Below are 25,685 nucleotides of genomic sequence, written 5' to 3'. Positions count from 1 at the left end.
TTTAGCCAGCTATGTTGTTATCTGTTATGGCACCATAAGCCATATTCTAATGAAGCTCACACTGCTGTCTTTGTTTAAGGGGAGGAGGACATGTTCCTGCGATAAGGCCAGTGTAGTCCCATGAGAAAAGCTGTGGATGGCAACAAAGAGGTACCCACTCCAGTGCCCCAAGGTTCACTTTGGCCTAAAACTGAGATTTACCCAGGGTGAGAACATGACCCAAACAGATGTAGCAATAAGTAATAATAACCACAGAAGAGGCCCTCTTTGACACTAGAAAATTCTTTCTGAGTCTAACCTGTATTCAGGACTGAACTCACCTAAATAGAAAGAAACCCAAGGGAGCCTGAGCTGGCTCCTGGAAGAGAATTTATTAAGTGACGCTGGTATACTGAGAAACCTCATTTGGAAAAGCAAATCTAAACTGACCTTCTAAATTCACTTTGCAACTAAAGGCTTGGCTGAGAGCAGAAGAACCATATGAGTGATAGGATTACAGAAGGCTGGCATCAGAAGGGACACCTTAGGGACAGATGATTGGTTTAATCCCCTTGATGACTCTGAATCCTTGCTATGCCTATTCCTGGCACAGGGATGCTTTTCCTCTTCCCCGGCTTCTAGTCCAACTCCTATCTAGCCTCACTCCTTAAGGCATGGGTTAGTCTGCTCAAGCTGTCATAACAAAACATTATAGACTGGGTGGCTTAAACAACAGATATTTCTTTCTCACAGTTCTGGAGGCTGGAAAGTACAAGATCAAGGTGCCAGCCTATTTGGTTCCCAGTGAGGCCCCTCTTCCCAGCTTGCAGAGAGGTGTCTTCTTGCTGCATCTTCATATGGGGGGCTAAGGGGAGCTTTCTGTTCTCTTAATCCCACCATGAAGGCTCCACACTCATGACATCATTTAAACTTAATTATTGCCAAATACCATCACACTGAGGGTTAGGACTTCAACAGATGAATTTTAGGGAGTAAGGCAGGACACAATTCAATTCACAGCAAGGCCTAACTCAAATGTCTTTCTCCTCTCAGTAGTCCAGCTCCTACCCTACAGGCAAAATCTGAATCTGTGTTCCCACAGCACTTCAGATGTTCCTAACACAGAACTTAGCCTTCTCATGTTGTTTATGAGCTTTTCTTCCCACATGAAAGGGCCTGGTCTCATGCACACCTAATTCTACATCATCACTTTAGAAATGAGGAGATCAGCCAGGCACGGTGGCTCACGCCTGTAATCCCAGTAACTAGGGAGGCCAAGGTGGGCAGATCACCTGAGGTCAGGAGTTCGAGACCAGCCTGACCAACATGGAGAAACCCCGTCTCTACTAAAAACACAAAATTAGCCAGGCATGGTGGTGCATGCCTGTAATCCTGGCTACTCGGGAGGCTGAGGCAGGAGAATCGCTTGAACCCGGGAGGCGGAGGTTGCAGTGAGCCAAGATCGCACTATTGCACTCCAGCCTGGGCAACAAGAGCGAAAAAAAAAAAGAAAGAAAGAAAAGAAATGAGGAGATCAGATCTATGAAGAGACCTGCCTGAGATCACAAAGGGAACAGTGGCAGGTTGCTACTAAGATCAGTCTATGGGCTCTCAGACCAAAACTACTACTTCTGCTCAAATTTACTGGCCCAGAAATTGAGGAGTCCAAAACCAAGAAATTTCTGCAGGGTACTTTCGGGTCCCAATGGTTCTGCTAGAAGCCCCAGGAATCTCCATCAGAGAAATCCATTAGAACCCAAGTTTGGGACCACATGAGGCCCAGAGTTCAAGACTAGCCTGGATAATATGGCAAAACCCCATCTGTACTAAAAATACAAAAATTAGCTGGGTGTGGTGGTGCATGCCTGTAATCCCAGCTACTTGGGAGGCCGAGGCAGGAGAACTGCATGAACCCTGAAGGCGGAGGTTGCAGTGAGCCAAGATTATGCCACTGCACTCCAGGTTGGGCAACACAGTGAGATTCTGTCTAAAAAAAAAAAAAAATCGGAGCATTCAGCATAAAGGGGGTACTTTTTTACAGTTACTATCAACACGCAGCACTAATCCTATAATATTCTGTTTTTCACTTAGGCAGAATGTCAAGTTCACACTGCCTGTAAACTAAAACATAGGCTGCCTGGTATCAGAGCCTCACTCTGAAATGTCTCCCCAACTAAACTCCCCACACTGTCTGAAATTCCACCCTAGAGATAAGGGCTTTCTCAGAAGCCTGAGGTGAAACCAGGATACTATTAAGTTGGTTCTATTCTTTCAAATTTTTAGTTATCAGATTAGTCAAGTATCCAGTAAAACCCTGATAAACTGGGGCAAGGCTTTGATGGGAGAAAGGTAAGGGGTGATGCCTGGAAGAGGGCTGCCTTCTGGAGAGCTGGGGCAGAATGAGGCAGCCACACTATAGAATCTTCAGCATACACTGCTATGCTCACTCTCACTGATAGCCAGCTACGTGATAAAGGCTGAACATGTCTACTGAGCCCCATCCACATATGATAATACCGAGGCTCTTGCTGGTTAGTGGCACAAGCAGGGCTGGTGGCCAGGCTTTCAATTTTCCATCTAGATCACAGCAAGATGGATGGTCTAGTTCCCTCGATCTGGTAACTGCTAAACATATCAGCAATGAGGCATGGGAGATACATTTGGGTAATCGCCATGTTGTCTAGGAGGCTGTGTCCACCTGACATGTGGGTGGGGGTACATTCCTTCCTGGCTGCACAAATCCTGCCCTCACTGAGAGGGTACAGAAGTGATCAGGCTGTGCCCTCACTGAGAGGGTACAGAAATGATCAGACAGTGGGTGAGTGGTCTGTGCGGCACATTCTGCTGCCAAATTGATCAGTTTTACAAAGAAACACTTTAAACAAATTAAAACATAAAGATTTAAAAACCTTTTGGCAACAAGTTAAAGCATAGGGATTTAAAAGACTCTCGTTTCCCTTAAAGCATTTTATAATTGTCCACCCCTACTAGTCTAGTGAGTATACAGCAGGTCTTATTTTTAAAAACTGGTAAACAGAAATCTCCAGTTCACCAAGAAATTTCCAAATCCCATTGAAAAGGATCCTTCAGTATTAAGGAGATTAAAATCCCAGGTCAGTATAATGCATGAGATCCAAGAGAGAGACATGAAAGTAGAAAATCAATTACTCAAAAAAAAAAAAAAAGAAAGATGAAATAAAAGGAAATCAATCACTCAGGCTTCTTAATTATACCAAAATGGCAATGTCTTGTCTATTGGTTTCGTAGCTCATCAGTAGTTGGCTGAGTTCAGAACTCAGATCTCTGACTACCTGGGTAAATGCTTTCACTGAGATAAAGAGAGACTATGTATTCAGAGTTTACTATAGGCCAGACATTTTACAAAGCATTTCCCCTTGGGTCATTTACTGTAACAAAGTTATGAGGCAGGTAGTACTATTATCTCTATTTCACAGATAGGAAAATTGAAGTTTAGCAAGTTCTCTGCCCAAGGTCCTGGAGCAAGCAAGTGGTAGAGCCTGTATTCAAACTCAGGTGAGCTGACACATATTACTCAACATAAACCAAGTCATGCAAGTACAGTTAACCAAGAATCCCAAAGCCAGGTGGTGGATCAGCATCTGGCCAGGAATACCTGCCCTACACCGAGGTGCATTATGCTGGGCAAAGTCCCGCCTCAGACAATTACCATGAACAGGGAGAGGGAGAGGCATTATGTCCTAGCACAGACAGCACACATCATGATGATCAGGCAAGCAGGACTTCCCTGGGTCCCTCAGTGGCCTCTTGCCTGTCAAGCCTTAGTCTTTGGAACAATCTGACTCTGGTAGCTTTGTGCTGTCTGGGGTAGGCTGCACCCTACTTCCAGTGTTGTACCCTCATCCTGCCCAGATGTCACTCCATTAAGATATCCAGTGCCTGCTATTTCTACTGGCTCCTGACACCTCAATGATCTCCATTTACTCAACATAATCTCCAGCCTTCAGTGCTGGTTGTTTCCACAGTGCTGCAGAGCCCATGGGATACTGCAGTAACTCAAGATGACTCAACATAATTCCTCCCCAACAGCACTCAGAATCCAGCTAGAGAACTCACACAAATGCACCCACCTCAGCCACATATGGCTGGATGAGAAGGATGAAATTATGGAAAGCAAGGAGAAGAAGGAAATCCACTTCCCCACACCAGGCCTTGAAATAGGCTCATGAAAAAGATTAGCTCACAAACTAATTACAAGAACTCAGGTTTACACTCAGAAAGAGAGAGTGAGGTCTGGAGACCTGAAGAGAGTCCGACAGTGACTGAGGGAACAGATGGGATTCACAACCCTCGTGCCCAGCTCCAAAACTTATGCTTTCAGAAGCATCATCCTGTCCTTACATATTATTTAGCAAGAGAGTGATATAATCAGGTTTGTACTTTCAAAGATCGATCTGATGGCAAAATGATGGATAATCACAGTGAGTAAAGAATGATGGGAGGAAAACTGATTAAGAAATGACCACAACAACCAGGGCAAGAGGGGAAACCTGGATTAGTGCCATGGGACTGAAAAGGAGAAGATTAATTTGGAGGTAAGTCAGATAAAAGGAAACAAACAGATAAAAGGAAACACCATGCCCGCCTAAGCATGCTTTTCATTGAAGCATAAAACATACACAGAAAAGTACATACAAATAAACATATAAATCAATACTTTTTCATAAATGAACACACCCATATAGTCACCATGCAGATCAGGAAACAGAACATTTCCAGAGCCCTAGAAGTCTCCCTCCTGCCCAGTTTCTAGTCCTATCTACTTCCTCCAAAAGGTAACTACCGTTCTGACCTCAAATACCACAAATTAGTTCTTACTCATTTTTGAACTTTATATAAGCAGAACCATATAATCTGTATCAGTTTATGCTAGTTTATTTGGTTGTTGTTTTGAGATGGAGTCTCACTCAGTCACCCAGGCTGGAGTGCAGTGGCACAATCTCGGTTCACTGCAACCTCTGCCTCCCGGCTTCAAGCGATTCTGCTGCCTCAACCTCCAGAGTAGCTGGGATTACAGGCACGCACCACCAAGCCCAGCTAATTTTTTTGTATTTTTGGTAGAGACAGGGTTTCACCATGTTAGTATGGCTGGTCTTGAACTCCTGACCTCAGGTGATCCCCCGCCTTGGACTCCCAAAGTACTGGAATTATAGGCATGAGATACTGTGCTTGGCCTCACATTATATTTCTAATGGATAATACAGCACATACAAAGTCTTGACAGCATAAACGAAGGCTGACCCCTCGGAGGGTCAGAGTTCACCTTAGTCTGCATGGCTCTGCCCATCCTGAAACCTGATTGTATACTCTACTGGGAACACTGTCAGATGTCCTAGGAGTTCCATACACCATTTAATACCTACATGTTTTAATAGAAAACCTTTAAGCCAAGAAGTAGGTAGTGATATTACAATAGCAAGTAAAAAGCTGGGAAGATTATAGAATTTATTGGAAATCCATTAATTCTTCTGAAATTCCCCTGGAAACATGTAATTTTTCAATTTCTGTAAGCTTTAGAAGATATTTCCTAAAAGGTTCTCTGTAATAAGTTATAAAATGAGATTTTATGGTAACCCCTAATACTACTACTATTATGGTTTCTATGCAAAATAAACAGTGCTATTATAAATATCTTCAGTTGCACTTAAGATGAAACAGGATTCACATTTGGACCTGGCAGTAGAATCACATATCACCTTTTGGTTATCATGCTCTTTTGTACTGCTGGCAAGGAAAACACACAGGTTTGGGAGAGTGGCACGATGGCACCCATGCTGCTCTGAGCACGAGTTCTCCTGCTGGCTTCTGAATGAGGTCCCTTTGCTTGACTGTCCCCACTCATACTGGAAGCAGCAAGGCCTTCAGAGGCTAAGCGACTGTGGCCTGCAGGAAGGCCACAGCTCCATGGTGCAGCCCGGAGGATCACTTAGTATGTTCAATCCTGTGGGATTCAACTGGAACAAACCTAATGCCTGCATTGTGTGTCAGAAAACACAAGCACTGTGGCCAAGCAACCGAGCCATCCATGACACAATGAAGAATGAAGATACTTACTTGGGGAACTGGCAGAGACCCGCTTCCTGGTCAGGGTCTCCTGGCTGGGCTTGTCTGAAGCTGAAGGGCCCCTGGTTTGGACATGCCTCTTTCCCGGGCTCTCCTCTGGCTCCAGTGACTTCTCCATTCCATGGAAATACTTCATGTGATAGTGCAACAGTTTGGCTTTGCGGAAAAATTTTAAACAGTCCACAACCTTGCATCTAAACTTATGGTCTAGGTCGACAGCTGGTGCATTAGATGAAACAAAATCATCTGTTTTCTTAAAAGTATTTGTTACTGAAAAAAATAAAAACAAAAGCAAAGGTTCCTTGTATTTATCCCACTTATTACAAAACATGCACTAACACATGACAGCTGAAGGTGAAAGACTAGCGTGCATATGTAGCCTGAGATATGAGGCTGCCATTACCTCCTCAAATTACTGTTTAGAGAGAATGAAAACAACTTCAGGTCAAATAAGACTCAACTGTGATTCATCTTTAGGAAGAAGAAATCAACATGTTTATTTTCAACAGTCGTACAAGTTTTCAGGGTTTCACATACTTTAAGGAAAAATCCTTAAAAAACAAAACAAAACAAATCATCAAGGATCTCAGGCCAGGCAGAGCGGCTCACACTTGTAATCCCAGCACTTTGGGAGGCCAAGGCAGGTGGATCACTCGAGATCAGGAGTTCATGACCAGCCTGACCAACATGGTGAAATCCCATCTTTATTAAAAATACAAAAAAATGGGCTGGGCATGGTGGCTCACACCTGTAATCCCAGCACTTTGGGAGGCCAAGGGAGGTGGATCACCTGAGGTCAGGAGTTCGAGAACAGCCTGGCCAAAATGGTGAAACCCCGTCTCTACTAAAAATACAAAAATTAGCCAGGCATGGTGGCAGGTGCCTGTAATCCCAGCCACTTGGGAGGCTGAGGCAGAATTGTTTGAATCTGGGAGGCGGAGGCTGCAGTGAGTCAAGATCATGCCATTGCACTCCAGCCTGGGAGACGAGAGCAAGACTTTGACTCAAACAAAAAACAAACAAACAAACAAATTAGCCAGGCATCGTGAAGCACACCTGTAATTCTAGCTCTTCGGGAGGCTGAGGCATGATAATCGCTTGAACCCGAAGGCAGAAGTTGCAGTGAGCTGAGATCATGCCACCCTGGGCAACAGAGCCAGACTCTGTCTCAAATAATAATAATAATAAAATAAAATAAAATAAAAATTTTAAAAATCAAGGATCTCAAGCTGGTACTTATGAGTTGGACCAGACTTACATTCACTACCATCCTGGTACCCATCCTTGTGGATGGAAATAGGGAATATTCCTCAGTATCTCTCTGTGAAACCTAAGAGATTTTACGCCAGTTTTTGTGCAAGGGAAGTGTAACAGTTACAAAGGTTTTAGTACTGAGTCTTTGAGATTTCAACATGTACTTTGTTTTATGATATACTTTGTCTGATCAAAAGGATCCAGAATTGGCCAGATGCAGTGGTTCACATCTGTAATCCCAGCACTTGGGGAGGCCGAGGTGGGTGGATCACCTGAGGTAACGAGTTCGAGACCAGCCTGGACAACATGGTGAAACCCCGTCTCTACTAAAAATACAAAAATTAGCTAGGCATGGTAGCACATGCCTGTAATCCCAGCTACTCAGGAGGCTGAGGCAGAAGAATTGCTTGAACCTGGGAGGCGGAGGTTGCAGTGAGCCAAGATCATACCACCGCACTACAGCTTGGGTGACAGAGCAACACTCTGTCTCAAAAAAAAAAAGAAAGGCCGGGCGTGGTGGCTCATGCCTGTAATCCTAGCACTTTGGGAGGCCAAGGTGGGTGGATCACAAGGTCAGGAGATCGAGACCATCCTGGCTAACACAGTGAAACCCTGTCTCTACTAAAAATACAAAAAAATTAGCTGGGCGTGGTGGCAGGCGCCTGTAGTCCCAGCTACCCAGGAGGCTGAGGCAGGAGAATGGCTTGAACCTGGGAGGCAGAGTTTGCAGTGAGCCGAAATTGTACCACTGCACTTGAGCCTGGGCGACAGAGCAAGACTCTGCCTCAAAAAAAAAGGATCCAGAATAGGAGAAATAAGTTCTAGTATTCTACAGCACTATAGGGGGACTATAGTTAATAATAATTTATTATATATTTTCAAATAGCTAGAAAAGCAGATTTTGAATGTTCTGAACACAAAGAAATAAATGTTCAAGGTGATGGATTTGCTAATTATCCTGATTTAATCATTATACATTGTATACATGTAAGGAAATGTGTACCACATGAATATGTAAAATTATTACATGTCAATTAAAAATAACAATAAATGAGGCCAAGGCAAGAGGATCACTCGAGGCCAGGATCCTCAAGATCAGTGTAGGCAACTCAGCAAGACCCCATCTCTACAAAAATAATTTTTTTTAATTAGCCAGGCATGATGCATGTGCCTATAGTCCCAGCTGCCCAGGAGGCTCAGGTGGGAGGATCCCTTGAGCCCAGCAGGTTCAGGCTGCAGTGAGCCATGACTGCACCACTGCACTTCAGCCTAGGCAACAAAGCAAGATCCTGTGTCAAGAATGAATAAATAAAATAACAATAATAATAATAAATGCAAAATAAACAACAACAAAAAGGACCCAGAGACTACAAGAAAAACCAGCTAACTAAATGGAGGTAGAAGGCATAAGGAGGACTCATAGGACTCAATGATCAATTTCAAAGAGACAATAAAAGCATGACCCTAAAAAACAAATAAGCAGAAGGCAATAGTCAGACACCAATGACAAAAACTAAACCCATCACAAGGACTTTTTTTTTTTTTTTTTTTTTTCCTTGAGACGGAATCTCACTCGTCTCCCAGGCTGGAGTGCAATGGTGAGATCTCAGCTCACTGCAACCTCTACCTCCCCAGTTCAAGTGATTCTCCAGCCTCAGCCTCCCAAGTAGCTGGGATTACAGTCGCCCACCACCACGTCCACCTTTTTTTTGTTTTGTTTTGTTTTGTTTGTTGCTTTAGTAGAGACTGGTCCAGGCTGGTCTCGAATGCCTGACTTCAAGTGATCCGCCCGCCTCGGCCTCCCAGAGTGCTGGAATTACAGGCGTTGAGTCACCGCCCACGGGCCACAAGAACCTCTTGTGTGTTAGAAATGCAGTTTATTGAGGACTGCCTTCAGAATGTCTTCCCACCAACGAAAACAATCACCTCAAGTCACTCCTATGCTACAGATTTGGTCACCCAAGAATATATCAAATGGACCTTTTTTTAAAAAATTAAGAATTCCACGTGCAATGAATGGACCTTTCTCGAGTTAATCAAATTTTTCTTAAACATAGTCACACAATTTCCACTGAAAGCAGGTAGCCTGTTAAACCTTTGGTAAGTATTATGATTATTTTTTCAAGTGTCATCCCATAATCAGAAGTAATTTTAAAATTCTTAAATTTGATCTAAATTATACTCTACATTTCAAAATTAGGTTTGGTGGTCTGAAGGATGCTATTAGAGAGCCAATTTAAACCAACAAAAACCTATACACACACATCACAAAACAGAACACCTTAAAATCACTTTCTACCTATAACAAGAGATATAAAAGACGCCAGATCAGTTAGTTGCAGGTAAGAGAAGAAAAAGTTGGCCAGGCACGGTGGCTCACGCCCTGTAATCCCAGAACTTTGGGAGACCAAGGTGGGCAGATCATATGAGGTCAGGAGTTCCAGACCAGCCTGGCTAACATGGTGAAACCCCATTTCTACTAAAAATACAAAAAATTAGCCGGGCGTGGTGGTGTGTGTCTATAATCCCAGCAACTCAGGAGGCTGAGGCAGGAGAATCGCTTGAACCCGGGAGGCAAAGGTTGCAGTAGCTGAGATCACGCCATTGCATTCTGGCTTGGGCAACAACTGTGAAACTCTGTCTCAAAAAAAAAAAAAGGGAGAAGCAAAAGTGACACGATGTGAAACAGAATACACACTTCTCGGACAAATAATTGGACAGGAAAAGTATGTCAGTGGAGAAGTTCAAAACACAAACCTTTAATACATCCAATTATTTCCTGAAACAAAAAAATAGTTTATTTGGAATATCCTTCTCTTGATCTATATTAAGTTAAATCATATAAACTTGCCATTTTGTACGTCACAAAAGACTAAGGCTGGAACCCTGTGCAGCGGCTCACAACTATAATTCCAGCACTTTTGGAAGCTGAGGCAGGCAGACCACTTGCGGTCAGGAGTTCAAGACCAGCCTGGCCAACATGGTAAAACCCCATCTCTACTAAAAATATAAAAATTAGCCAGGCATGGTGGCACGTGCCTGTAGTCCCAGCTACTTGGGAGGCTGAGGTGGAAGAATTGCTTGAACCCAGGAGGCAGAGGTTGCAGTGGGTCAAGATCACGCCACTGTACCCCAGCCTGGGCAACAGAGTGAGACTCTGTCTCAAAAAAAAAAAAAAAAAAAAGAAAGAAAAATTAGCTGGGTATGGTGGTGCACCCCTGTAGACCCAGCTACTCAGGAGATCGAGGCAGGAGACTCACTTGAACCTGGAGGTGGAGACTGCAGTGAGCCGAGATCGTACCACTGCACTCTAGCCTGGGTGACAAGAGCGAGACTCCATCTCAGAAACAAAAACTCTGCACTCATGTGTACACACAATGGTCATCTACATAAAGCAAACAGCACAGGGGCTAAGTGTGGGTTCTGCAGCTGGACAGCCTATTTCAAACCCAAGTTCTTCCACCTACACCCCTAGACTCAGTTTCCTCATGTGCAGGATGGAGACGATAATGGTAACAACTTCGCTGAGTTGTGAGAATTAAATAAATTACATGCAAAGAGCCTAGAAAGGAACACATAATAAGTGCTCAATTAATACTAACTACTATGACTATTCAATGTCATTTCAAATTTCAGGAATTAACCTAATCATAAGCAGAAGAGGGGAAGTGCCCACCACCCACAGCCTCACTGCATGCTCCTGCCAGAGGCAGTATGGTATAATACAAAAAGCACAACGTTAAATCCCAGGTCTATCTTTCATTAGCAGCATAAATTAGCTGTGCAAGCTAGTCTAATTATCCAGATTCTTAAGGGAAGAATACAACCTATTTCAAAGAGTTGGAGAAAAGGTTATGGATAATGTATATCCTTGGCACAAAGTAGGTGATCAACACACAGAAGCCATTATCATTTCAAATATAAAATATATCATAAGCAGGCTTATGTTATTTCTGGAACATGGCTGGAGACAGCTATTATAATTATCAACCAAGTGTGAAACATTTCTTCAACCAGTCTTCATATGCCCTGGCTGGAACACATATCACCCTGTAAGCACTTCATTTTGTCTACGTCCTCCTGAAAAGTGTGAAATTCAAAACCAACTATAAGGTTCCTAGTATGACTATTCACATATCAGTGGGATTATTATCTCCACCTTTTGGGACATCTTTTACTATGACACCTAAAGATTTTCATTTTTAATACTCACTTTATATAATGCAGGATAGTACCAAGCTTGTTCCACCAAAATACTGAACATTGTTTTATCTTTTTAAAACATAAATAACAGGACATGTTGGTGGGGTACGGTGGCTCACGCCTGTAATCCCAGCATTTTGGGAGGCCAAGGCAGGCAGATCACCTGAGGTCAGGAGTTCAAGACCAGCCTGGCCAACATGGTGAAACCCCATCTCTACTAAAAATACAAAAAATTAGCCAGGCGTGGTGGCAGGTACCTGTAATCCCAGCTACTCAGGGGGCTGAGGCAGGAGAATCGCTTCAACCTGCTAGGCGGAGGTTGCAATGAGCTGCGATGATACCACTGCACTGCAGCCTGGGCAACAAGAGCCAAACTCTGTCAGAAAACAAAAGGAAAAAAGAAAAAGACATGGCTGGCCAGGGATGGTGGCTCACGCCTGTAATCCCCACACTTTGGGAGACCAAGGTGGGTGAATCAATTGAGGTCAGGAGTTAAGACAAATCTGGCCAATATGGCAAAACCCCGTCTCTACTAAAAATACAAAAATTAGCCAGGTGTGGTGGTGGGCGCCTGTAGTCCCAGCTACCTGGGAGGCTGAGGCAGGAGAACTGCTTGAACCCGGGAGGCAGAAGTTGCAGTGAGGCGAGATCACACCATTGACCTCCAGCTTGGGTGACAAGAGCGAAACTCCATCTCAAAAAAAAAAAAAAAAAAAAAGACATGGCCAAAGTGTTGAAAGATAGACATGACTGGACTAATAATCTGCCAATCCAGTAAACCCTTCAAAGGAAGCAAGTTCAGTTTACAGGATAAAAAACTCCTCCCCCCGCAAAAGCAAAATCCTTGATTCCTCACAGCTAAGCAAAAGTTAGTACAGCTGAAACGCCAAAGGAGCGCAAGCTTGGCACTTGGGTGGACCAGCTGCATCTGACAGGCAGTATTAGGATCAGAGAGGCTCAGGTGAGCAGAGATGCTCCTCAGGAGGGAAGATACTGCCAGGTGTCACCATCACAAAGACCCTGGCCAAACCAAAGGCTCTTTTCAATTTGGCAACACTAAGACAAAGTAGTTGCTGCTTTTTCTCTGATGGAATAAACATCAAAAGAAGATTTGAGCATTACAAATATGTAACCATGGAAGCTCAGGAAGTAAGATTTCCCAGTGAAATCAGTGAAGTATAACTCACTGTGATACAAGCAAGCTCTTCTGATTATAAGCCAGTTGATAATCTACCCTGCACTGCTGGAAAAAACAATCAACACAAGCATCAGAGTGAGAAAAGCGGCAAACAGGATATGAATCAGTTATGTATTATAGCCTGTGACTAAATCTGATAAATTACACAATTTGCTATAATTTCAGAACCACAAATCAAAAAGTAGATTCTTCCAGAAATAGAGCTGTAAAGAAAAAAAAAGTAGATAAAAATATTATATATGAATAAAATGTTTATGCTTTTTAATGATGAGAAAATGTTTAGGATATGTTAAATTATAATACAACAAAAAAGGCCAGATGTGGCGGCTCATGCCTGTAATCCCAACGCTTCAGAAGGCTGAGGCGGGTGGATCACCTGAGGTCAGGAGTTCGAGACCAGCCTGACCAACATGGTGAAACCCCGTCTCTACTAAAAATACAAAATTGGCTGGGCCCGGTGGCTCACGCCTGTAATCCCAGCACTTTGGGAGGCTGAGGCGGGCGGATCATTTGAGATTGGGAATTCGAGACCAGCCTGGCCAACATAGTGAAACCCTGTCTCTACTAAAAATATTAAAAAAAAAAAAAAATCAGCTGGACATGGTGGTGCATGCCTGTAGTCCCAGCTACCTGGGAGGCCGAGGCAGGAGAATCGCTTGAACCTGGGAGGCAAAGGTTGCAGTGAACTGAGATCGCACCACTGTATTCGAGACTGGGCAAGAGAGCGAGACTGCCCCCCTCCACTGCCAAAAACAAACAAACAAACAAAAAATAGAAAAAAATTAGCTGGATGCCTGTAATCTTAGCTTCTCAGGAGGCTGAGGCAGGTGAATCGCTTGAACCTGGTAGGCGAAGGTTGCAGTGGGCTGAGATTACACCATTGCACTCCAGCCTGGGCAACAAAGTGACAAACTTTGTCTCAAACAGTAAATAAATAAATAAATAAATAAATAAATAATATTAAAAAATAGAACAACAAAAAAGACACATAAACACCAAGACTTAAGCAATCGTCCCTTTCTCATGAAGGTTTTGCAAAGTGGACTATTTTACTTTTGAACCCAAATTTTTAGAGATATGAAAAATTGGCCAGGCGCGGTGGCTCAAGCCTGTAATCCCAGCACTTTGGGAGGCCGAGACGGGTGGATCACAAGGTCAGGAGATCGAGACCATCCTGGCTAACACGGTGAAACCCCCGTCTCTACTAAAAAACACAAAAAACTAGCCGGGCGAGGTGGCGGGCGCCTCTAGTCCCAGCTACTCGGGAGGCTGAGGCAGGAGAATGGCATAAACCCGGGAGGCAGAGCTTGCAGTGAGCTGAGATCCGGCCACTGCACTCCAGCCCGGGAGACAGAGCAAGACTCTGTCTCAAAAAAAAAAAAAAAAAAAAGAAAAATTATATTTTCCAAACTTCACAACCTTATCCTAATTTTTGCACACTACAGCCAAAAGGAGCCCTCTGTATGCACAATAAAGGCTGCCAGTTCAGCCAGTCTAGACCATGTGGTTCCCTCTATTTGGTATGTTGCTCCCACTTGCAAACCAAGTCTTGCTCATCCTTCAAATACCACCTCCTTGCACAATGCCTTCACCCCGGTCTCTCAGCAGAAAAGATGCTGTCCTGCCTTGAAGAATTCCTGTAAGTACTTTATGGATCCTGTAGTCCTTCCCTTTCTATTTGTATAACAGTTGGTTTTGTTCATTCCTTTTTCTAAAATATTGAAATACCCAATGTGCTGCTTTTTTTTTTTTTTTTTTTTTTTTGACACGGAGTCTCTCTCTGTTGCCCAGGCTGGAGTGCAGTGGTATGATCTCAGCTCACTGCAACCTCCGCCTCCTGGGTTCACGCGATTCTTCTGCCTCAGCCTCCCAAGTAGCTGGGATTACAGGTGTCTGCCATCACACCCAGCTAATTTTTGTATTTTTAGTACAGACCGGGTTTTGTCATTTAGGACAGGCTGGTCTCAAATTCCTGACTGCAGGTGACCCACCCACCTTGGCCTCCCAAAGTGCTGGGATTACAAGCATGAGCCACTGTGCCTGGCCTGGAATGTGTTGTATTCTTTACTTCTCTTACTTATGTTAGTGTACTGTCACATCAAACATGGGAGCTAGCCTCTCCAAGACTGTTTCCTCATTGTTAAATGGGAATAAGAATACTTATTTCACAAGTCTCCTATATGTTTCCATGAGGTAGTCAAAGACAAAACCCAGTTTTGTTTTGCTGTTGTTTGTTTTGTTTTTGAGACAGAGTCTCACTCTGTCACCCAGGCTGAAGTGCAGTGGAGCAATCTCGGGTCACTGCAACCTCCACCTCCAGGGTTCAAGCGATACTCCTACCTCAGCCTCCCAAGTAGATTACGATTAGAGGCATGTGCCACCATACCCAGCTAATTATTTTGTTGTTTTTTTTTTTTGAGATGGAGTCTTGCTCTGTCGCCCAGGCTGGAGTGCAGTGGCCAGATCTCAGCTCACTGCAAGCTCCGCCTCCCAGGTTTGCGCCATTCTCCTGCCTCAGCCTCCCGAGTAGCTGGGACTAGAGGCGCCCGCCACCTCGCCCGGCTAGTGTTTTGTAATTTTTAATAGAGATGGGATTTCACCGTGTTAGGCAGGATGGTCTCGATCTCCTGACCTCGTGATCCGCCCGTCTCAGCCTCCCAAAGTGCTGGGATTACAGGCTTGAGCCACCGCGCCCGGCCTATTTTATATTTTTAGTAGAGACAGGGTTTCACCCTTTTGGCCAGGCTGGTCTTGAACTCCTGACCCCAGGTGATCAGCCACTTCAGCTTCCCGAAGTGTTGGGATTACAAGGCATGAGCCACCGTGCCTGGCCACAAAAGCCAGTATTAACAGCAAGAGGTTACTTGAATATTACTTGTCATTATTGTTGTCACTGACCTCATAGTTCTTTGCTCAAAACAATCATAAGTTATGCATAATCCTAGCCAAGGGGCCATGTGTCACTGGTATAATCTGCAAAATTCTAACATCTAATTGCCCTACTTTATTAATCAAACAATGAAGGATTAGTGGTAATTAACAAAATCACAACAGGAACACTGAAATTATGCATTCAGCAAAAATATTCTACATTTTAAAATAGACCAGGTGTAGTGGCTCGCACCTGTAATTCCAGCACTTTGGGAGGCCAAGGTGGGTGGATAACTTGAGCCCAGGAGTTCAAGACCAGCCTGAGCAACATAGTGAGACCCCATCTCTACAAAAAAATATAAAAAGTAGCTGGGTGTGGTGGCACGTACTCATAGTCTCGGCTACTCAGGAGACTGAGGCAGGAGGATAGACTGAACCCAGAAGGTTGATGCTGCAGTAAGCCGTGATCCCACCACTGCACTCCAGCTTGGGCAACAGCATGAGACAGAACCTGTCTCAAAAAATAAATAAATAGTGCTGGGGGTAGTGGTTCATGCCTGTAATCTCAGCACTTTGGGAGGCCAAGGTGGGTGGATCACTTGAGGTCAGGAGTTCAAGACCAGCCTGGACAACATGAGGAAACCCTGTCTCTACCAAAAAATACAAAAATTAGCCAGCCATGGTGGTGCATGCTTGTAGTCCCAGCTACTCAGGAGGCTGAGGTGGAAGAATCACTTGAACCTGGGGACGGAGGTTGCAGTGAGCCGAGATTGCACCACTGAGACTACAGCCTAAGCAACAGAGTGAGACCCTGTCTCAAAAATAATTAAAAAATAATAATAAATTTTAAAAATTAAGAAACAGAATATGTGTGGTATAACTATGTGAAATAAAACTCAAAATATGGCCAAGCACAGTGGCTCATGTGTGTAATTTCAGCAGTCTGGGAGGCTGAAGCGGGCAGATCACTTGAGGTCAGGAGTTGAAGACCAGCCTGGCCAACATGGTGAAACTCTGTCTCTACTAAAAATCCAAAAATTTATCCAGGCGTGGTGGTGCGTGTCTGTTGTCCCAGCTACTCAGGAGGCTGAGGCACAAAAATTGCTTGAACCCAGGAGGTGGAGGTTGCCGTGAGCTGAGATTGTGCCACAGCACTCCAGCCTGGGTGACAGAGTGAGATTCTCTCAAAATAAAAAATAAAACTCAAAATATTATCAGCAAAATAGAAAATTATGTATAGGGCCGGGCACGGTGGCTCACGCCTATAATCTCAGCACTTTGGAAGGACAAGATGGGCAGATCACGAGGTCAGGAGTTTGAGACTAGCCTGGCTAACATGGCGAAACCCCGTCTCTACTAAAAATACAAAAGTTAGCTGGGCATAGTGGTGTGCACCTATAATCCCAGCTACTTAGGAGGCTGAGGCAGGAGAATCGCTTGAGCCCAGAGGCAGAGGTTGTAGTGAGCCGAGATTGTGCCAGGGCACTCCAGCCCAGGGGACACAGCGAGACTCCATTTCAAAAAAACAAACAGAAAAAAGACACTAAGAGAGCCACTGGTTGTCAAATGGGCCTGCTGGGGCAGAGTCTACACACACAGGTGTGTATTCCCCTATGGGAGGACAGTTCATTTAGAATATACATGGCAGGAGTTGGTGACGCCAGCTAAGTGACATCATCCACTCTTAGCGTATTAATACGGTTCTTGTCAACATGGGAGCAGTTACTCAAAGACAGAGGGCAGAAGACATGTAAATTATTATTAAAAAAAAAAAAAAAAAAAAAGAGCAATGAGGGTCTCCCTATGTTGCCCAGGGCTGATCTCCAACTCCTTGGCTCAAGTAGTGATCCTCCTGCCTCAGCCTCCCAGATTACAGGCATAAGTCACCATGCCCAAAAGAAAATACTGTAAATTAAATCCTCAAAGGTTCTGGTTCAAATGTGAGGGGGAACTCAATTACTCTTGGGTAAGGTCATCTACTGAAACCAATTTATTCCTCTTTTAAAAGCAGTATGAAAATCACTATTTCCAAGTAGTTACTGGCATCATCATTTACATGCTCTGTCCTCTCCCTCCTGTTTAACAAATTATTGTTTGGAGGAATCAAGAAAAAGCACAGAGCTCTCTCCTGGGCATCCAGGCTCAAAATCTCAAGAGTCACCCTTTGCTCTTGTTGCTCCTAAATTACTACTATACTTTGGTATGTGCAGAGAAAAATGGTCCACAAATTTTGCTTTTAATAATGGTAACCCTAGGCCAGGCGTGGTGGCTCATGCCTGTAATCCCAACACTTTGGGAGGTCAAGGTAGGTGGATCACCTGAGGTCGGGAGTTGGAGACCAGCCTGACCAACATGGAGAAACCCCATCTCTACTAAAAAATACAAAATTAGCCAGGTGTGGTGGTGCAAGCCTGTAATCCCAGCTACTCAGGAGATGGAGGCAGGAGATTTGCTTGAACCCGGGAGGCAGAGGTTGCAGTAAGTCGAGATCGTGCCATTGCACTCCAGCCTGGGCAACAAGAACGAAACTCTGTAACAAAAAAAAAAAAAAAAAAAAAGGTAACCCTAAGCAGTGTTTTTGTTATCTATTTTCAAGGGAGGGTATGGAGTTAAACCCTAAGATGTTTCTTAATAATCCCTGCCTTCTGGTATTCATGCCCTGATATAATTTCTTCTTCTTGAGTGTGGGCACAACCTATAACTTCTTTTTTTTCTTTTAATTTTAATTCAGTCTCCATAGAGATGTCAAAAATTGCCATTGCCAACCTATGCTGCAAGTTGTCACTGCAGTGTGTTGGGAAAAGTTTTCAATTATTTTAATAATCACACCTCGGATAAACCTCATTGGCTAGGATACTGCCACCAGGCAAAGCTACAACCTGTCTCTAACAGAATATGGCAAAGGAGACAGTATGTCACTTTTATGATTGTATTAGGTAAGACTACAGTGTCTGTCTTACTAGGAAACACTCTTCCTCGCTTAGTGAAACAACCTGCTACGCTGTGAGCTACTCTACATGAGGCAAGGAACTGAGTGCACCAGCAAAAACCAAGGCCCTCAGTCTGACAGTCTACAAGGACTGAATGCCACCAACCATCAGGTAAGCCTGGAACCCTCCCCAGTAGAGTGCTCAGATGAGAATATAGCCCGAGCCAACCCTTGGATTATAAGCTTGCAGAGGACCTGGCTAAGCTATGCTTGAACTCCTCACCCACAGAAACTGTGAGAAAACAAATGTGTTGTTTCAGCTACTATATTTGTGGTAATACTGTCACACAGCAACAGATAATATAGAGTGAGATCTATATATACTTGAGTAGTTATATACTTTTCCTTTTATAGTAAGCATACACTATGTTTATACTAAAAAAAGTTTGTAAATTGTTTTCTGAAACTTGGCTTAGAAATAAATATCCTATGTAATATTTTGTATGCCCATTGCCAGCATCAGATGACCTCACAACTGGATGACTATGAATAGATTACGATGATGGTGATATTCAGTCTGACAGGCAATGCTCAGTCTGGCATTCAAGGCCCACGTCACCCCAAGCAGCATCTTGCTTCCAAACGTACCTCCCATTCATCCACAAGGAGGCCTCAGCTCCTACTCCAACAACTGCTTCATGCTCTCGCAGTTCACACCCCTGCTTGGCCTGTGCCCTCTTCCTGCCATTCCTCCCTGGCTCAGCCAAGTCTTCACTTCCATCCAGACCCAGCTCACTCCACAAACAGGAAGACATCCAGATGGCCCTGGCTCTCAGGGACCACACGCCATCAACTCCCGCCACAAATGACTATCTGCTGTACCTCATCATCAGCACTTAACATCTGCTCCTGGATCCTGTTATTTGTCACTTCTCCAGCCAGGGGAAAAGAGTCACTTCTTATTGTCATGTGTTCCCTCAGGACCAAGGCCCAACACAGTTGGTATTCTTGTCGGCAATGACATCATGTGGCCCAGGAGTTTGATACCTTTTTGATATATATTTAACATAATATAATGAACAAAATATTGTTCATGTCTGTGAAGGAATAACTTTTTCAGCTTGAAGCATCAAAAAGCAATCAAAGGATTAGCTGAGGCCAGGCACAGTGGCTCACACCTGTAATCCCAACACTTTGGGAGGGTGAGGCGGGTGGATCACTTGAGGTCAAGAGTTTGAGAACAGTCTGGATCAGTGTCTACTAAAGCTACAAAAAAAAAAAAAAAAAAAGGCTGGGTGTGGTGGTGGGCACCCATAATCCCAGCTACTCGGGAGGCTGAGGCAGGAGAATCACTTGAACCCAAGAGGCGGAAGTTGCAGTGAGCAGAGATCTCATCACTGCACTCCAGCCTGGACAACAGAGTGAGACTCTGTCTCAAAAAAAAAAAAAAAAAAAAGTATTTACTGATATGATCTCAAGATTATAATTTTTTTGGCATTAAAATAATGATAGAAACAGAGTACAACCCATAGAATGACATAAGAATCCATGAGCCCATGCGGATAAACAAACAAGGAAAGGAAGGAAAGAAGGGAGATACAGCCCCCTAAGACAGAATATAAACTCATACCTGTTGAAGGAATGATGAAAATTAGATATCACCATTTGGCAGCCATCACAGTAAAAACGGTTTCAGGAAAGAAATACCAGTAGATGCTAAAATAATGGGTGAAAGTTTGATGAAGAAATAAGATATTTACATAGTCTCAAAGTTTCTCTCACAAGAAATGTATTCATTATATAGGGGTAATAACAGCCTTATAGTAGAAAAAGCTGGTAGATACTACCTTAGGTAAGTGACAAAAGTTAATGTCACCAGTAAATGGGACAAAGAGGTTTTCATGTGCTTCCTGATAGAATGCACCTGAAAAGGACACATCACTTATGTGGTATTTCTGTGAAAAGTGAATAACCCAAATAAAATTATGACGATACATCAGAAAAACCCAAATTGAGGGACATCATATTCTTCAAAAATGTAATGTGAAGGTCATAAAAGACAAAAACTGAAGATCTCATTTTTAAAAAGTAAAAAAAAAAAAAAAAAAAAAAAGTTTATTCCCGTCCCTCACTCCAGTAAAAAAAAAAGTAGAAGACTGAAGGTCTGTTTCAGATTAAAGGAGACAAAAGAAATATGACAGCTGAATTCAACATGTGTTCCTGGATTGGATCTTGACCAGAAATAAAAAAAATTCGCCCCCATTTTTGCCACAAAGAACATTATTAGAACAAATGGCAAAGTTTTTTAAAAGGTCTTGATTTTGATTATATTGTGTGAACGAAAGAGAATGTCCTTGTTTTCAGGAAATACACACTGAAATATTCAGAGCTAACGGTTGGCAATTTATTTTCAAACAATTCAAAAAACTACATTAAAAAATCTGGGAGCAGGCTGGGCACAGTGGCTCACGCCTGTAATCCCAGCACTTTGGGAGGCCAAGGTGGGTAGATCACTTGAGGTCAGGAGTTCAAGACCAGCTTGACCAACATGGTGAAACTCCATCTCTACTAAAAATACAAAAAAAATTAGCCAGGCATGGCGGCGTGTGCCTGTAATTCCAGCTACTCGGGAGGCGGAGACAGGAGAATTGCTTGAACCCAGGAGGCGGAGGTTGCAGTGAGCCAAGATCTCACCACTGTACTCTAGCTTGGGCGACCGAGTAAGACTCTATCTCAAAAAATAAAATAAAATCTGGGAGAGAATAATAAAGTTAACAGGGTAAATTGCTAGCAATTGGGGAATCTATATTTTCCAACATAGGGAAGGGTATAAGGGAAATCTTTTTGCTATTTTTGCAACTTTTTTATAAATCTGAAATTATTTTTTGTCATTTTTTAACCCATACTACATAGGTGTATAAATCTAAATTATTTCAAAATAAAAACTTCCTAAAATATATATTCAGGAAAAAACATGCATCTATATACATAGGAAGAATACTTTGAAGCCATAAATACCTAAGTGGGAGGAAAGGAACCACACCCACATACAGTCCTGGTGAACATTTCAAGGCTAGCCCCTGGAATGCATACGTATGCACTCAGCCCCCACAAAAATCACTGAGCACTCATTCCACAAGGTGGCAGAGCTGCCCCAAGTGCCAGAATTAGGTTGGAACAGTTAGCTCTGGACTAGATGTGTTGCCCTCCCAGCTCCTCCTCCTCCTGCTGCCCACGAGCCTCCTTCACACCAATTTATCAGACTGTGACTCCATCTCAGTTTAAAAACGCAAGACTGTGGCACCAGCTCAGGACAGCAATCACTAAACAGTGACTAACGCAGCATCCCAGCTTCCAGGGGCCTGGCTGGATGCTTCTGAAGATGGTCATGGTCCCGCCCTATTTCCTACTTACTTACGTAATACATTCCTGGTGAATGAGTTCTCAACAACCTCCCTTTCCCCCAGCAATCTTTCTGGATCGTTCTGTACTCATACCACTAAACCTATGTTCCAAAAGAAACACCAGAAACACCATTCAGCTTCCAGATCAAGACATCTTCCACAACTCAAAGAATTCAAAAGGCATCATCCAGTCCTGGAGTACTGACATCACTTGTACCACACACTACCCTCCAAACCTAGCCACCCTACTAAGTCTCTTACTCTGAGTGTACACACTGCTTTAATGAGTGCCCCGAGAGCAGAAGTTTGCATCACATACTGTGCAATGCCCCTACAGGCAGGGACTCTGTTCATTTCACTTGATTTATATAGCACCCAGCATCTTATCAGATGGAATTAGGCACTCAGCAGGAAAACTACAGTTACAGACTCTGGGCCAAGGCACACTGGCTCACACCTGTAATTTCAGCACTTTGGGAAGCCGAGGCAAGTGGATTGCTTGAGCTCAGGAGTTCGAGACCAGTCTGGGCAAAATGGCAAAACCCTGTCTCTACAAAAAATACAAAAATTAGCCAGGAGTGATGGAGAGTGCCTGCAGTCAGAATGATTCAGGAGGCTGAACAGTGGGAGGATCACTGAAGTTCTGGAAGTCAAGACTGCAGTGAGCCGTGACAGTGCCACTGCATTCCAGCCTGGATGACAGAATGAGATCCTGTCTCAAACAAAAATTTAATTTAATTTTACCAACCTCTACAATACCGACCATTAGGAAGTGTGCCAATCTAGCTAACTCACTCCTTCATGCCAAATATTAGGCTCTTTGTCTGTAAAACAAGGAGAATTAATAGGGAAAAGTTAGAAAGAACTTAAATGTCTTTCAGCAGGGGCTAGGTAAATAAATTATGGAACATCCATACAATGAAATAAATTATACGTAATTGTTTTTGTTTCTGTTTTTCCAGAGACAGGGTCTCACTCTGTTGTCAAGGCTGGAGTGCAGTGGTAGGATCATAGCTTACTGCAACACTGAATGCCTGGGCTTAGAGCAATCCTCCCGCGTCAGCCTCCCGAGTAGCTGGGACTACAGCCGTGTGCCACAATGCCTAGCTAATTATATTCTTTTCATTTTTTTCCTTTTCTTTTTTTTTGAGACAGAGTGTCGTTCTGTCACCCAGGCTGGAGTGCAATAACGTGATCTCGGCTCACTGCAACCTCCGCCTCCCACGCTCAAGCAATTCTCCTCTCTCAGCCTCCAGAGTAGCTGGGACTACAGGCACACACCACCGCACCTGGCTAAATTTTTGTATTTTTAGTAGAAACAGGGTTTCGCCATGTTGTCCAAGCTGGTCTCTAACTCCTGACCTCAGGTGATCTGCCTGCCTTGGCCTCCCAAAGTGCTGGGATTACAGACTTGAGCCACTGTGCCCGGCCTACTTACATGTAATTGTGAAAGGAGATAGGGCTGGGCATAGTGACTCACACCTCCAATCCCACCACTTTGGGAGGCCAAGGTAGGGTCCCAGAGTTCAAGACCAGCATGGGCAATAAATCAAGACCCTGTCTCCACAAAAAATGTAAAAATTAGCCAAGCTTGGTGCCACATGTCTGTAGTCCTAGCTACTCAGGAGGCTGAGGCGGAAAGATGGCTTAAGCCCAGGGGGTCGAGGCTGCAGTGAGCTATGATCATGCCACTACACTCCAGCCTGGATGACAGAGCAAAACCCTTCTCAAACAAATAAATGAATGAATACATAAATAAATATTACCCATCACATTACTGATATGTTTCCCCATGGACCTACTTGCTCTGGCTGGGAATAAAAAGTATTCAATAAAAGTGTGCTTGAACAAGGCCCAGAGGTAGGAGTGTATCTGCTATACCTGCAGGATAGCAAGGAGGCCATGTGGCTGCAGCAGAATCAACAGGAAGGTGAGGCAACAGGTGGCCAGAAGAAGCTGGGCCCTGCAGGCCAGTGTATGGTCCTGAGGCCCTCATGACCAAATACTAACAGTAGTGGGCCATGGGACTATGGGAGACAAGAATGTTAGTTGAATTATCCTTGTATATTTCTGGAGTTCTTTTCAAATTTACGAATATTTTTTCTTTGTCTTTTTTTTTTTTTTGAGGCGGAGTCTCGCTCTGTCGCCCAGACTGGAGTGCAGTGGCCGGATCTCAGCTCACTGCAAGCTCCGCCTCCCAGGTTTACGCCATTCTCCTGCCTCAGCCTCCCGAGTAGCTGGGACTACAGGCGCCCGCCACCTGGCCAGGCTAGATTTTTGTATTTTTTAGTAGAGACGGGGTTTCACCATGTTAGCCAGGATGGTCTCGATCTCCTGACCTCGTGATCCGCCCGTCTCAGCCTCCCAAAGTGCTGGGATTACAGGCTTGAGCCACCGCGCCCGGCCCCGAATATTTTTTTCAATTGCCCAGAAAAAGCATACAGAATAAAGACAAGATGACTGCCATAAATGGGGTGAAAGGCACAGACTGATAAAGTCTGAAGAAAGTCCTGATTTTGAAAATTATATTGTGGTAATGTAGAAGAATGTCTTTGTCTTTAGGAAATATGGATTTTTTTTTCTTTTTCTTATTTTCTTTTGACAGAGTCTTGCTCTGTCACCCAGGCTGGAGTGCAGTGGTGCTATCTTGGCTCACTGCAACCTCCACCTCCTGGGTTCAAGCAATTCTCCCACCTCAGCCTCCCGAGTAGCTGGGATTACAGGTGCACACCACCACGCCTGGCTAATTAAATAGGGGATTTTCTAAAAAGTACTTAGGGAGGCAGGGTGCGGTGGTGGCTCACACCTATAATCCCAGCACTTTGCAAGGCTGAGGTGGGTGGATCACCTAAGGTCAGGAGTTCAAGACCAGCCTGGCCAACATGGTGAAACCCAGTCTCTACTAAACATACAAAAATTAGTTGGGCATGGTAGCGTGCGCCTGTAATACAAGCTACTTGGGAAGCTGAGGCAAGAGAATCTCTTGAACTCAGGAGGCAGAGGTTGCAGTGAGTAGAAATCGCACTACTATATTCCAGCCTGGGTGACAAGAGCGAGAAACTCTGTCTCAAAAAAAAAAAGTATTTAGGGATAAAGGTCTGGAACTTATTTTTAAACAATTCAGAAAAAATACTTTCTAAAAAAAAAAATTAAAAATTTTTATTTTCTTTGAGACAGAGTCTCACTCTGTCATCTAGGCTGGAGTACAGTGGCACGATCTTGGCTCACTGCAATCTCCACCTCCCAAGTTCAAGGGATTCTCCTGCCTCAGCCTCTCAAGTAGCTAGGACTACAAGCATGTGCCATCATGCCCAACTAATTTTTTTATTTTTGTAGAGACAGGGTTTCACTATGTTGGCCAGGCTGGTCTCGGACTCCTGACCTCAAGTGATCTGCCCGCCTCAGGATCCCAAAGTGCTGGAATTACAGGCGTGAGCCACTGCATCCCATCTAGAAAAAGTACTTTAAAAAATAGAATATTTTTATTTTTTAAAAATATTCTATTTTTTTACCGAGCCGGGCGCGGTGGCTCACTCCTATAATCCCAGCACTTTGGGAGGCCGAGGCAGGTGGATCACGAGGTCAGGAGATCAAGACCATCCTGGCTAATATGGTGAAACCCCATCTCTACTAAAAATATTTTAAAAATTAGCCAGGCGTGTTGGTGGGCACCTGTAGTCCCAGCTACTCAGGAGGCTGAGGCAGCAGAACGGCGTGAACCTGGGAGGCGGAGCTTGCAGTGAAC

At 43.9% G+C, this 25,685-nt stretch overlaps 1 protein-coding gene and 1 non-coding gene across 5 annotated transcripts in view; both read right to left on the bottom strand.

Moving 5' to 3' along the window:
* The window catches only part of PHF20 (PHD finger protein 20), a 190,115-nt gene that overhangs the window by 51,634 nt on the left and 112,796 nt on the right, over nt 1-25,685 (bottom strand). For all 4 annotated transcript variants that reach the window (XM_023220550.2, XM_023220549.1, XM_023220551.1 and 1 more), the window contains one exon: nt 6,073-6,351. In XM_023220550.2, coding sequence (XP_023076318.1) covers nt 6,073-6,351 — 279 coding nt within the window. The remainder of the gene's footprint in view (nt 1-6,072; nt 6,352-25,685) is intronic.
* On the bottom strand, nt 18,339-18,481 carry LOC111548267. Its single transcript, XR_002733347.1, has one exon. It is a non-coding gene; the product is annotated as a U4 spliceosomal RNA (small nuclear RNA).

The sequence above is a fragment of the Piliocolobus tephrosceles genome, chromosome 20 (genome assembly GCF_002776525.5).
Source record: "Piliocolobus tephrosceles isolate RC106 chromosome 20, ASM277652v3, whole genome shotgun sequence".
NCBI classification, from domain to species: domain Eukaryota; kingdom Metazoa; phylum Chordata; class Mammalia; order Primates; family Cercopithecidae; genus Piliocolobus; species Piliocolobus tephrosceles.
This window is presented reverse-complemented; position numbering and strand designations above follow the sequence as displayed.